This window comes from Streptopelia decaocto (genome assembly GCF_964273445.1).
Source record: "Streptopelia decaocto genome assembly, chromosome: 4".
Classification (NCBI taxonomy): Eukaryota; Metazoa; Chordata; class Aves; order Columbiformes; family Columbidae; genus Streptopelia; species Streptopelia decaocto.
The window spans coordinates 47,499,423-47,513,373 of NC_138658.1; the positions used below are offsets into that span (position 1 = coordinate 47,499,423).

At 34.7% G+C, this 13,951-nt stretch overlaps 1 protein-coding gene across 2 annotated transcripts in view; it reads right to left on the bottom strand.

Moving 5' to 3' along the window:
- The window catches only part of TUSC3 (tumor suppressor candidate 3), a gene marked incomplete at its 5' end in the record, with an annotated part of 133,891 nt that overhangs the window by 15,518 nt on the left and 104,422 nt on the right, over nucleotides 1-13,951 (bottom strand). For both annotated transcript variants that reach the window (XM_082051659.1, XM_082051660.1), the window contains one exon: nucleotides 8,769-8,832. In XM_082051659.1, the coding sequence (XP_081907785.1) occupies nucleotides 8,769-8,832 (64 nt within the window). The remainder of the gene's footprint in view (nucleotides 1-8,768; nucleotides 8,833-13,951) is intronic.

The following is a 13,951-nucleotide window of genomic DNA, read 5'->3' on the forward strand; positions in this document are numbered from 1 at the left end:
CGGAACCATTTCCACGTGAATCTAACTTTCCACTTACATTTGAAAAATCCAAACATAACATGCGTTCTAGCAATTCTATTTAGGAAATATTCTTCAGCTACATGCAGTTCTTGAAAACAAGGTGTTAGCCGCTTTTCCCAGCTCGAGAATCTGAGTTTTTTATCATAGGTTCACAAAACCAATGAAGACAAAAAGCATGGTTCTGCAATGAAACTAGTCTCATTATTTCTTTCAAGACGTTGCTCCAGTTCAGGAAACAACGAGCAATGATTCTAAGATTCCACTTACCCTATTCAATGTGCAATCATTTCTCAATTAAACCATAACCATCCCAGTGGATGATTCAACAGGCCTTGAGGGCTGAGGAAAGAGGCATATTTAAGATACCCATCACTGTATGTCCCATCTCAGTGAAGACAGATGATTCCTAACTCGGAAGTTGAAAAAATGGAACATAGTCTGAAAATTATTTATTTGAATATTAATTTAATTCAAGCATGAATCGTACACAAACAAAATGTACTTCATTTTTCTTTTTATGGCCTGAAATCTCATTGTACTGATACAGTAACCCTGAACATGCTTTCAGCTTAAAACCTTCTGGCTTCAGCTATACCAAATGGCTTTTCAAGAATTTTAGGAAATATTACGTAAGCCTTGGCACTGGAGTTCCCCTCAACTCTTTGGAATATACAACTCCCAACAGTGAAGTAGCTGGAAGTTTGCATTTCAACCATTTAAATGCCAACCAAACTATACCACTTTCCTTTTTTATGCCTTTTCATCATTTTAACAGAGCAGACAATCAACCTGGGATTTCCAGAGTGAAGAAGTTTATTATTCATCCAATTAGTTTCAGCTTCAATTTATGACACTGTCTTTTTAGTCCATGGATAATCTGATGGAACCATTCCTCTTGTGATGCTCTTAGACACTTGAGAAGGGAAAGGCCATTTAAAAGCTTCAGGAGAAGAGAAATACATTGGAATCCATTTTAACTCAACTGCAACAAGACAGCATATAGACACCTAAGTTTGTGCTAAATCACTAATCAAATATTGAGGGATTTTCAGCCTGTTTTACATCCTATTTATTCATATTGCTGTCATCTTTTAGGATTACCTAAAACTAACTCTGGGGTGATGTGGTTTACATTTATTATTGATGATATTTTTGACTTTGTAAATTACATCTGATAGAGTTTCAAGGTTAGTTCTGTCCATCTCAGGAATTCTTATAATGTGGTTTGCCACTGTACAAAATAAATATTTTTTTCTAACCTTATTTACATTTTATAATTTGTCTCTATCATTTTAATTGCCTACAGACAAAAATCACAGAAGTATAGTCACCTCCAGAACAGGTAGATATATAACAGTAGTTTAGTTTCCTTAATGTTAAGTATATTACAGATTAAAATAATCAAAGGATTTTTATTAACAGCTTCATTTCTTAAACTTTAAACAAAGATGCATTGCCTAAAAGAAACTTTATCTGAGCTATTTAAAAGTACTTATGATACTCCAGAAAAGTCAGAAGAGCCTACAAGGTTAACAGACAGTAGTGGTGGATAACCCAGGTAAAGAACAGAAAACATGCAGAATGTTTTGCTGCTTTGGATATTGACTTTCACAGTTAATTAAGAAACATGCTTAAATATGCTATAATTTTGTACTTTTAGTACTATCTTTTTCCACTGTGGTGTTCTTCCTTTTTTTCTTATCCTGAAGATCAAGAATATAAAAACCTTATCTCACTGCTTTAGTTGTCATCATCTCTCCCTCTTACATAATCTCTGGGGAACACAATTTGATTCCATTACGCATGACTGATAGTGTCTTACTACCAAGAGCTAAATTAGTATTGTTCTACTGACTTTGACTCAAAATTTCAGGTTCTTATGCTCAGTAACTTCGCATGAGCCATGATGATGCACAGAAAGACATCTCCCATTTAAATTCATTGTATGGTTAAGTTTCCTTACACCACAGAGGCACTTAATACACTTCATCTTAATTCACTCTGTAGGACAGGAAATGTCTTTCATAATAGGTGTAATTTTAATGCTACAGAAAAGATTTTTCTTTGTAACCACTCAAATTTCTTTTTCCTTCTCAATCAACATCTCATCTCCACCCACACAGCTGTCACATTAAACTCTGCCTTGGGTATCCAAATTAATAAACTGAAAAGACATTTCCATGTTTACTTACATGCATGTGTTTTATTAGCATCACAGTTAACTAAGCTTAATAACAATAATGAGAAAGGTTATCAGGTTAATATTAACTGCTAATTCCTATAATAATGGTTTAGATTTATCTCCTGTGCAACAAGTAATTTGCTTAATAACTGAAACTTTTTATAATGAAAATATTCACTGGAACTTTTAAACTTACGCCATATAAAAAAGATTTACTGTTATGGCAAAAGGAAATAAATGACACATTACATCCAAATCAGTTTTATTTATCAAGGGAATGACATAATAACCTGATGAAAATGGATGTTCATTAGTAGTATTGGTAGTGTCTACCACAGGGAGAAACAAAAGAATCGCAGATATCTTTCTACTTAAGTTCAGACTCTCCAGTCTTACTGTTCCTTACCTTTCTTACTGCATCTTCACAGCCAGAGCCATATTTACAGCTCTACACTGCACACTCCAATGGATGTTCGGTTCACAACAGTCAACATACTCTATCTGTATGAAAACATATATACTTACAACAGTAGTACTGATCGTACAGATCACTTCACATTTTTCCTCTTAGAAAATGACAGCTCTTAATTCCACTGTTATATCTCCTCTGTCTCTATGTCTTCTTAATAACTATCCTCCCTAACTGTAGCAATAGGACTTCAATATTCTTCTCTGTAGTTTCTCTTTACCTTGTCTCTCCCAGAATGTTGAACTACCCTGCACTTTTTTTTTTTTTTATAAATAGCTGATCATTTCTGCCGACTCTTATTATCTATGACCCCATTTCTGTCAGGAAAGGGGTAAAAGAATAGACACCAGAAGCCTAGAACATCTTCTGCGTGAAGAAGGGGTAGAATTTTTCAACTTGAAAACGAGAAAAGGAAGAGAAATCTATATGATAAATTCTATAAAGCCCCAAACAAAAGGAAAAGGGGAAATAATAAAGAAGGACAGACTAATCACTATTTCCAGTCACTTGTTAAATAAAGTTACAAATATAGTTATTGTGCAAATTGTAGGCTAAAAAAAACCCGACCAAAACAACTAAAACGAATAACTTCTGCATACTGTGTGATGTACATAGTATGTATCATCACAGTTCACATGGATATAAACTGTGATGATAATTTGAGAAGACGCTACACTCTATTGTTAAACCGTAATGTGTTGAGATACGTGCTCCTTTTTCTGTGGTAGAATTAGATATCTAGCCAACAAAGAGATTGTATTACCAGGATTACTCATGTGAACAAAGTTATTCCTCTTTGTAAATTATGCAGTCCTATGGTCCTCAGAGATATTCAAGCTTTTCAGAAGCAAAAAACTAGCATTGCAGGCTGCACAAAGTCTAGCATGTTGATATCTCCACATAAGTTACTGCTTTCATATCCATTTAACAAAACTGATTTCTATTTAAATAAAATCTATACCATGCTCTTATTTAAATAATTTTTGTTTGTGCAGTCTGACATATAATATGTATTCCACAGCAGGTATACATCCATTTCTGTGATGACTTACTGATAACACTTCTACTTCACAGGACAGTCCAATATTGATATAATCCTACCTAACCTGCAAATTATAATGTGTGTAAATTTTACCCAGTTGCTTGAAACAGTGACCATCTGCCTGATGTGGGGATAAACTCCGTTACGTATTACATTAAATTTCCTTTCCAATTGCAAATGATAATAAGGTTCTGTCACTCCTGGGAAGGAAAATCAAAGTTGGTCAATTTCAAAGAAAACTGAAAGCAGATATTTAAAAGACCAGCATATTTTTATGGGTGATTAAATGCAACCTCAAACTTATACCTAACTGCTATTCAGTATTACTTTTTCTCTGGAAATAATTATTACTGCATTCTGTCTGCGCAAAAAAAAAAAAAAAAAAAAAAAAAGTACCTGCCGATCTGTGGGTAGGAATGAGCTGTAAAGTAGCATGAACAAAAGCAAACATTGCCTTTTGCTTTCTTTCTAGGCAATAACAAAGCTTAAACATAATTGATCTCATTATTCTGCCTCCTAGAACATTCCGTTCATTTTTGAATGAAAACATCACTGAAGACTCCACTAATTCTATAAGGCTGGCAAAAGATCCAAAGAGAAGCGAAAATCTTATGAGTGACAGACAAGACTGTTACAGAAAACAGCACAAGACATGAATTGCAGTTTGGGAGGTTCAGACTGGACATTAGGAAAAACCTCATTTCTGTAACTGCTGTGAGAGCTTATGCAATCTCCGTCCTTGGAGTTTTCAAACACTCGCACTAGACAGAGCCATGAAAGACCAGATCCAGTGTTGGTGATAATCCTGCTTTAAGAGGAAGATTGGAGTATGTGATCTTCAGTGGTTCCTTCAACCAACATTTATACCATTTCCATAATTATTTCTTGAACTTAATTCTCCAAAAGGGGAGCTAAATAATGACAAAAATAATTAACGGTCATATTGTCAGCATAACATAAACCCCTCAAAGCTTCTTATTAGTAATAGCCTGAAAGTCACAGAAGTGTGTAATATAACAAGCACCATCATATCCATGTGTGTTCTTTCACTGTTCTCTGCTAGGTGTTCACCCACAAGGACTTTTACTAGCTCAGACACAGTTTTGGATGTCAGTTCTATGTATTTGCTCCATACCTAAGACAACAGCCTGTTTTGAAGTGCCTTCTGAGTGACTGAGCAGGCATCGGCGTGTGTGCAGCAAAGCTTATCAACTCTGGGTTAGTTTCAGCATGGGCAACCAGGTACTTTGTATTGCATTCCCACTAATGGGAATATTGCATTGGGATGCCAAGCCAACTCTGTGGATTTGGATATATCACAGTTTAGATAGATGAGATCTCTGTCTTGGCAGGGTACAGCTAAACTGTTGTGGACTAAAACGGTCCTGGAATAAGAACAAAGGCAGTGATGCCATGCTCTGCTGGAGTTTGACTGGAGCTGCCTCTATAGTCAGCCAGCCCAGTGTAGCTCAGTGTCTCCACATGCTCTGGACCACTGAAAAATTTCACCTCAAACACTGCAGTCGAAAACTAGTTTGGGCAAGTGATTCTGAAAGATCTATAAATCCTCATTTAATAAGGTAAAACGAATATCAGAATCACAGACGTGACTTCTTACATGAAGGACTGTTTCTCAGTTTTTAAAAGTCTACCCAAATTTGTATTCACTATTTTGCAGCTTGGAATTCAACAAAGCTTTTGTCAAAATACGGTGATATTTTTCTTCAATTTCTACAAGGTAACTTTACTCAAGGTGTAAGACACTATGGACTCAGTAAGATGGCTCCCATCAACCACTTCTAAGTTTAGGACTTTGGAAATTAAATAATGTCTCCTTGTTCTGAGGAGTTTGCTTATTGTGAGTTTTTAATCTCTTCAGAAAGTGTCACATCTAATCCATTTCATTTAGTCTGATCTTCTGCTAAATGTAATATCAGTATTTTGGCTGTTAGAACACATTTCACAAAAATAAAATTAAGTAAAAAAAAATCAATTTTTTTAAATTTTTTTTTTAATTGTTTTACTGATGTAACGTTGTACATGTTGTATTATCACAGTGACTTCCGTTGTGTAACTACTAATCACCATCTGTTAGGACTAAAACTACTTGTTTAAAAGGTTATAAAAATTTTGGGCATACACCTGGTATGATCAGTATCATTGTATAGGTTTTGCTGAATTTAATTTTGTGTAATTCTGTATAATTGAAAAGGACTATCTGACATTTTCACAAGTCCTCCTCACCCATGTCCTAATTATGTAGCTACAGCTTGGGAAAAAACAGCAGATCTTCATATGGAAATCATCTAGCAGACTGGGTAGAATCACTATCTAAAAGCAAGTATAGAAATGCAATGGAAATTCATATTTTCTCATCAGAGGTATTAAAAATACACTTTCTAGAGAAACACAACATTGCATTTCAAGATCTAGCACGAAGTGACAACCTTGTCCTTGTTCTTACTATTACAAAGTGAAAAGAAGCAAACAGATGAAGCATGTACATTACCAGCATAGTAATGTCTTGGTTTAAAATTGAACGCACCTTTTAAACTTTATAGGATAAAGAGAATGTATGACTATTTATCAATCTGGCATACTTTTTTCTAATTCCCACATTTTCTATCAACATTTCCCAAATAAACAAATAATAAAGAAGCGATGAAGCAACTAATAATTCCTATCAACATTGAAAGGATAAAGAAATATTAATTCTTTCATGCAAAACTTAAAATCTGTCAAAATTTCATGTCACTTGTGAAACTTCTGTGTCACTGAAAACTCAGCTTAACAGTACTGAGCCATGAAATGAAACCTTAAGAGAATTCATTTTGCAAGTGGCAATGAACAACCTCACTGAAAGGATTCTTTCAGCCAGCTGCTTCAATGTAGTTAGCCAACTTCCCAGTTTAAAGACTGTCTCTGCCAACAAAAATATATCACTTTCATGCCTGAGTCAGACAAACAAAGTATGTCATGAACAGAAGTTTTGTTTCTTTTTAATCGTAGCTGGTTTTTGCATTTACTTTTCCCATTCTCAAGGAGCCAACTGGATTTTTTTTTTTAGATAACAGATTTGTTTAAATTGTGGCAGTTTGGGAAAACCAAAAAACATTAAAAAACAAATTGTGGCTGTACAAAGAGAAAACAAAGATTATACTAATAAGATGCATACTATCTATTATACAAGAAACTTTTCATCTGAAACATAATAGCTGTCTCTGTGTACTTTTCAAAAAATGTAGCAATTAAATTAATAATCACTTGGCAGTTTTTAGGTAAGACAATTTATCTTTAACTCTCTCTTCCCAGGAAAAGGAGTGGAAATTTAGAACTAATGAACATAAAAATGTGCTTCCAAAACTTTTAACAAATACAATGTGATTTTGACACAACATTAACTAGGGTATGATATCAAACCTGGAGAACTCACAGAATCACAGAATGGTTAAGATTGGAAGGGACCTCTTGAGATCACCTAATCCAACCCCTCTGCACAAGAAACCTGCAAGGGCAGGTTGCGCAGAACCATGTCCAGTCAGTTTTTGAATTCTTCACAGGTGGAGACTCTACGTACAGCCTTTCTGGGCAACCTCTTCCAGAGTTTGGCCACCCTCACACTAACAAGCATCTTCTTGTCTTCAGACTGAATTTCCTGTTTTTCAATTTGCCCCATTGCCTCTTGTCTTGCCCGAGGGCACTACTCTCTCCTCCTTCATTTCCTCCTATCAGGTATCTATACACATTGATTAGATCCCCCTGAGAGCCTTCTCCTCTCTAGGCTAAACAGTTCCAGCTTTCTCAGCCTTTTCTCATAGGAGAGATGCTCCAGTCTCTTAATCGTCTTTGTGGCCCTTTGCTGGACTTGCTCAAGTAAATCTGCATCTTTCCTGTGCTGGGGGACCCAGAACAGGACACAGAATTCCAGTTCAATTGTGAATATTGCATTTACTCTACAAAATATGACAACTTTGAAATTAAATTTGTAATGGCTATTTACAGAGCAAATGAGGTTTCACAGGAAGCAAAATTCATGCCAGGTAAATTAATGTCATGAAGCAAAAAGATGTAATTATGGCGTTCTCTTTGGATACTAAATGCCAAAGATGAAGGCAGACAGGGAAGCCAGAGGAAGCACAGGATCGAAGCCAACATAACTTCAGGGAGAGAACAAGACAGTAGCTATGATCATCGGACTCTAAGGTCTGGTTATTACTTCAAATTGGGAAATGTTATTTCCTTCCTCTTGCTCTCCTTAGAGGAAGGTATTTATGATGGAACCACTGTATTTTAATAGTGGTTAATGGTGAATGGAGTTTTCACTCAATGAACAAAGGTGATTAGAAGCAGGGTTTAAAGAAACCAGATAGTATATGAGTTTTTCTTACAGATTTTTAAGACATATTCAAAAAAACCCAAAACAAAAACACAAAACAAGCAAACAAACAAAAAAACAAAGAACCAACCAACCAACCAACAACCCAAACAAAATTAATTAAGAATGGAAGAGTAAAAGTAGGTCTGAGTATTTCTGTGAGGAGACAATGTCAGAACAAACAAGATTGGGTTATTTGTTTCAAGACATTGTAGTAAACTGTTCAGATTAGGTGGGGGGAAAAAAAAAAACAACAAAGACTAATGCAGGACAATTTATCTTCATGCATAATTAGTAAATTGCAGTACACTTTCCTTATCAGTTAAAATAAATAAAATAATTTTTAATATCAAATTTTTAACTTTTACTATAAAGAGTGAAATAGAGAATAAAAGTAGTTGCTGCTACTGAAAACACTGAAAGGAAAAACATTGTGATTAGCAAACAGGCATAAGAGTAACAAAGGAGATAATAAGGTACACATAAGTGAAAAGCAACGCCAGCTTCAGTTGGCAGTAAACAGCAATGACATTGTCTATCTATTTAAACACATATTAAGCCAAAATACAATACCTGCTCAGAAGTTCAATGATATTCACTGTCAGAGCAATTTTATTTAACAGCATATTGTGCTTCAGCTTGTTTTTTTTTTTCTATTCATCACCATTTTGAAGGATACTCAGCAGAAGAATAATATGTGATTCTGCAACAAACTGAGCCTGACTGCTTCCATGTATGTAACTCTGTAAAATAAAAATGAAAAACAACCCACTTTAAAACAAAGAAATCCATTGAAAATGGCACAATTGGATACGTGAGAATCAAAATAAAACCTGTTTTGCAGAAAAATACAGACAGCAACAGCTACAAGTTAACAGCACAGCTTATGTATGTATAGTGAAAAGGAGTGTTAAAAATAGTGTATTTAGGCAAAGAAGAAATATATAGTAAATGTAATGTTTCATACACAAGTGCACTATGCTGGACTCTTTTTCACACTGCTTCTAGTGTGGAATAAAGAACATGCATTTATTTGCTCAGGAGAGGGAGGTGATGAAATCAATGACATGCCTCAGCAGTCTTTACAGAAGTGAAAACTGAACCTTGCCTTAAAAAGATCATTCTACTTTAGCCTTACTCAGATTGAGTGAAGTTTCCTCAAACAAAGTCTAAACTGTGTTTCTCCAGGAAGGTGCAAATGTGTCCATAAAAAATCCTAATTCATAAAATGCCTTGTTTATATGGAATCGTAGCAAAAGCAATCACAGATGTTAATACTAAATGCAAACCTAACATAGTCTACATTTTTCCCCTCAAATAATTATTCTTAATGGGCTCATTTTGTATATTTATTATTAAGAACATATAGCATATTATTCAGTTGTTGTTACTCTTCATTGTTAACTAGCTATGACAGCAAAAAAGGAAGCAACAATTTGAAGGGCTGCAAGCATGAACAAAATGAGGGAGATGCTCTCTCTTCCTCTACTATATCCATTACAAACGCTGAGCATATCTTGTCACACTATCCTATGTGAAATTAAATATATCCATGTTCTCAAAATATTATTTTCATATATCCTTTTCGGGCATATATACAATTTTCACCCCAATTAAATAGAAAGAAAAATGCTCACTCCTGTTAATGTAAAGAAAAAGGAAACTTTTTTCCTGCCTTATAGATTCAGGGTTTTGTTTGTTCATTTTTTTAAACTCATATGTTTTGCTTTAATTCATTTTACTCTGAATAATTCTGCCTGAATACCAGCCTCATCAAGATTCAGATTTGAAATACCCTGATATTTTAGTATATAAAAGAGCACCTTTATCCACACTGGTTAAATTCTGGTTGATGCACTGTCAAAACATGCAGTTTGTAAGGTATTATAGAAGTTTTTACCCAGTAGATGATTATCTATTGTTTTCAAAATTCAATTATATTGTGCTCAAACAACCAATTCAAAGCTAAAGTGGGCAAGAACTTAATGTATCTAAATATTCCATCTCTCAAAGAAGACATATTCTTATTTAACAAGATAAAAATCACTGATCTCATGAGAATGTCTCATTGCAGTATGACATGATGATGAGCCAACCTGTATTTCTTGATTTTTTGCAGGGCCCGCTAAAAATCTCACTAAGGCTATATGCATATATATATATATATATACACACACACACACACACATATGAAACAAAGGAAGGAAATAGGAATATTAGATGTTAACAAAAATAATGATGAAGCTCAAATCCTTAACAGATTGTGTACTCTAACTCAGTTATGTCCACAAACTGCAAATATTGACCCTCTGTCATTATTTCTCATGCAGCTAAAGCAATATATATATACACATAGGCATACATATACACTTGCAGGATTTGGATTCAAGTGTGCCTAACAAATGGTAAACACATATTTCTTCTTACAATCATAGTACCAGCTTACAATTATAATACATACTGTATTTCTTATTACAATATAATGAGAACTGAAATAAAAACTGTGCATTTAAACATAATGCCTACTACTCTTTCTCTACACACACAATGTATAAAAATGCACATTGTATAAAAGTGCACATTGGGAACTAAAGAAATACATTCAACATTGAGACAACATTATTATAACCGATGAATAAAACTGGTTGTCACATGACTCCTAAGACTACAAATGCCTTCTGTATTTGTAAAATGTTTACATTAAATATATGATTTTTACTGATGTGCTTTCTACTTTGTTAAAGTAAATTACATTTCTCTTTATGGTAGCAGTTTAATTCCCCATAAAACCACTGAAGGAACAGAATCCAAAGTATATACACAAACACATACAGAGACTATATAGAGAAATCATTCCTTTCCTCTAAATAGTTTACTGACAATTAATTGTGTAGCTTTCATCCTAACTGGGAGGAAGAGTCTCACCTTCAAAAAAAGGAAATCTTATGTTACCAATTCTGATGATAGAAATCTGTTCCACACTGGGGAGGAATCACATTTTAGGTACTAGTCATCATCACCCAGCATAGTAACTTTTAAAAAAAAAAATCACTAAAGTTTGTGTTAATTCTGGTTTAACTTGAAAATATCAAATAATTACAAATAATTTTTTTAGTGAAACAAGACAGTTTTACAACTATCCAGCCATCAAACCCATACATTAATGATGTTATTAAAAATGCCAGCAAATGTGCTCTCAACTGAAAATTTCAAGCATGATTTTTCATTAGTTATTCACACTTGAAAAACTGACTGAAAAATTCTCTCTCAATCTGAGGATGATTAGAGTTCACACCAGGCAAACTCGGTTTGCAATGCGGTACATGTAGACTGCTTACAATGAGAAGTTGAAACACCACAAAGACTAAAAGCTATAAAAACTGATTAGATTGTTCACGTTTTTAAATAATATTCTGATTTTAAAAACTTAAGTCCACCTGAGAAGGCAAGTTTTACACATTCCAGCAGCTCTATGGTGATTTGATCTAATCTGCTAGCACGGCTGGTATCACAATGGTATCACAAGGATATGGCTATTGGAAAGACATTCTCAGTCAGAAATCTGTGTCTACCTGTTCCTTAAATTATTGCATGATGTAAAATATATTTTCTCATTTGAGGCTTTTCTAGGAGCTGTTTGAGAAGCTTTCAAGGTACAAAATGAATCACAAGACCAGTCCCTCAGAAGATCAAGTCCTTAATAAGACCAAATAATGAAAACAAAGATATTCTCATTATTGCTATTAATTGACAGACAGAAGTCCTAGCTACCACCTGATACTCAGTATAAAGAAAAAAAAGCATGGAGTAGATACAGTTTATTTGCAAATGCTGAAACTTGAACCAACCAAAACCAAATCAACCAAAACCTGAAACAAACAAAACCTGCCTAGAAGACCTGAATCAGAGACCGTAACTTGAAAACTAGCTGATGAATATGAATTTCTGGCTAAATGTCTCATAGGGATTCATGCTGTAACTGTATTTCTTTAAATGTGAGTTGCTAAAGGCATGGCCTTGCTTGCAAGGAAGTGGAAGTTCTTTAATTTAGTTCTGGAAACATTATGTGTATATTAAAAAACTAGTAAGAGAAAACTGTTAAATACTGCTCTGTCTTCAGAAAGGGGGCAGAAATGGATAAAAGCAAAGTGAGTAGCCACCTTAAATGAAAAAAACAAATCTCATCTTTATGTGAGAAGGCAAGAGATTTCAGTTTAACTTAGACAGTGTGCGAGTTGAAAGCCAGTTGTTTAAAGTGTTAAATAAGGCAGATGTTTACTGTTCCATACAAACTTAAAAAAAAAAATAATCATTTTAACTGTTAACTTCTTTATTTTATCACAAATGTCCTTAAGTAGATCATTCTTTAAAGTTACAAACATATCTATGTATGATCAATAGGCTCCTCAAATTGCCTCCCCAGACATTGTTCTCCAAATACTCAAAATAGCAGCATGGTGCATCTCCTTCATAACTGTGGGTGAGTCAGAGCAATGGTAGTGAAGAAAGTGAGAGACTGTTCCAGTGCTGAAAGATAACCAAAATAATTTGCATTCAATTATATAATGTGAATCACCTGAGTTTACAACAGTGCCTCACCCCATTTCTAATGAGTAATGGGTCATAACCCCTTCATGAAGGAACTACAGGGTGCATTTTTTTCACAACGAATTTTCAAACCTATGTTCTAAACAACAGAAAATAATCAGAGTAGAATCATAGAATGTTAGGGATTGGAAGGGACCTCAAAAGATCGTTTAGTCCAATCCCCCTGCCAGAGCAGGAACACCTAGATGAGGTTACACAGGAAGCTGTCCAGGCGGGTTATGAACGTCTCCAGAGCAGGAGACTCCACAACCTCCCTGAGCAGCCTGTTCCAGTGTTCTGTTACCCTCACTGAGAAGGTTTGAGAAGACAGAAAAACAGTATTTAATGCAAAAATGATGGCAAACCGCTTTTCTTGAAGAGAGAATAGTGAGAACTGTGAGACATTTGTCCTTGTGTTTTTCCCTAGAGGCATGTGACAATACCGTGAGGCTACTTGAAGCACAGATTATATTTGTATGGATACATATTTATGCAAATGTACCCACACACCAGTTTTGTATGCTGCAATAGTCAATGACTCATCATATTTTGAAATTCATAGCCATCTCTGCCTCGTTCTTACTTAAATAGAATACATTTAAAGATAGTATGTTTTTAAGGAATTTTGACAAATTTGGTTTTCAACAGTACACGACCAGTTTTCTCTATAGTTTTTTGTGGTTCCACAGCAGATTTTATCTGGGTAAAGTTCTTGAAATTATATCCATATAAACAAAATAAAGGATTTGGTCACATGTGAGGTTTCTTTATTTTCAGACTTCTTTCCCTCCATAAGAAGATTGCTGAATGACGCACATGCAAGGCACATATTCTAATGAAATTTTATTTGAGGTTACAAACTATTAAGGGACTGAGAAGTAAGATTTCTGGTTTTGCTATCTTTCCTACATTTTGACACTGAAATGATTTAATATCTGGAAGCTATGTGAAGTCTGGTTGCAAATGATCTAGGCAAATGCTTTAAATACATTTATGCATAAATCGGTACTTCCCTTTCATATCAGAGGCATCAAGAGGGTGTGTGCCATATAAGACACAAAGCTAAAGTCCGTCAGAGAGGTGCAACTGTGGTTTGAGCAGAAGAGCTGTGCAGCCACACAATGGATGAACCAGTAAATGCTACGCTGGTAGGATTAATAGCGGGAACCAAAGCATGAGTGACTGACAGTTTGAATGACTGGTCCTTTTCCAGCTTTAACATTCTCCTTTCTCAGGTCTGATTCCACAGAAGCAATTTGAATTCCTAACTGAAAT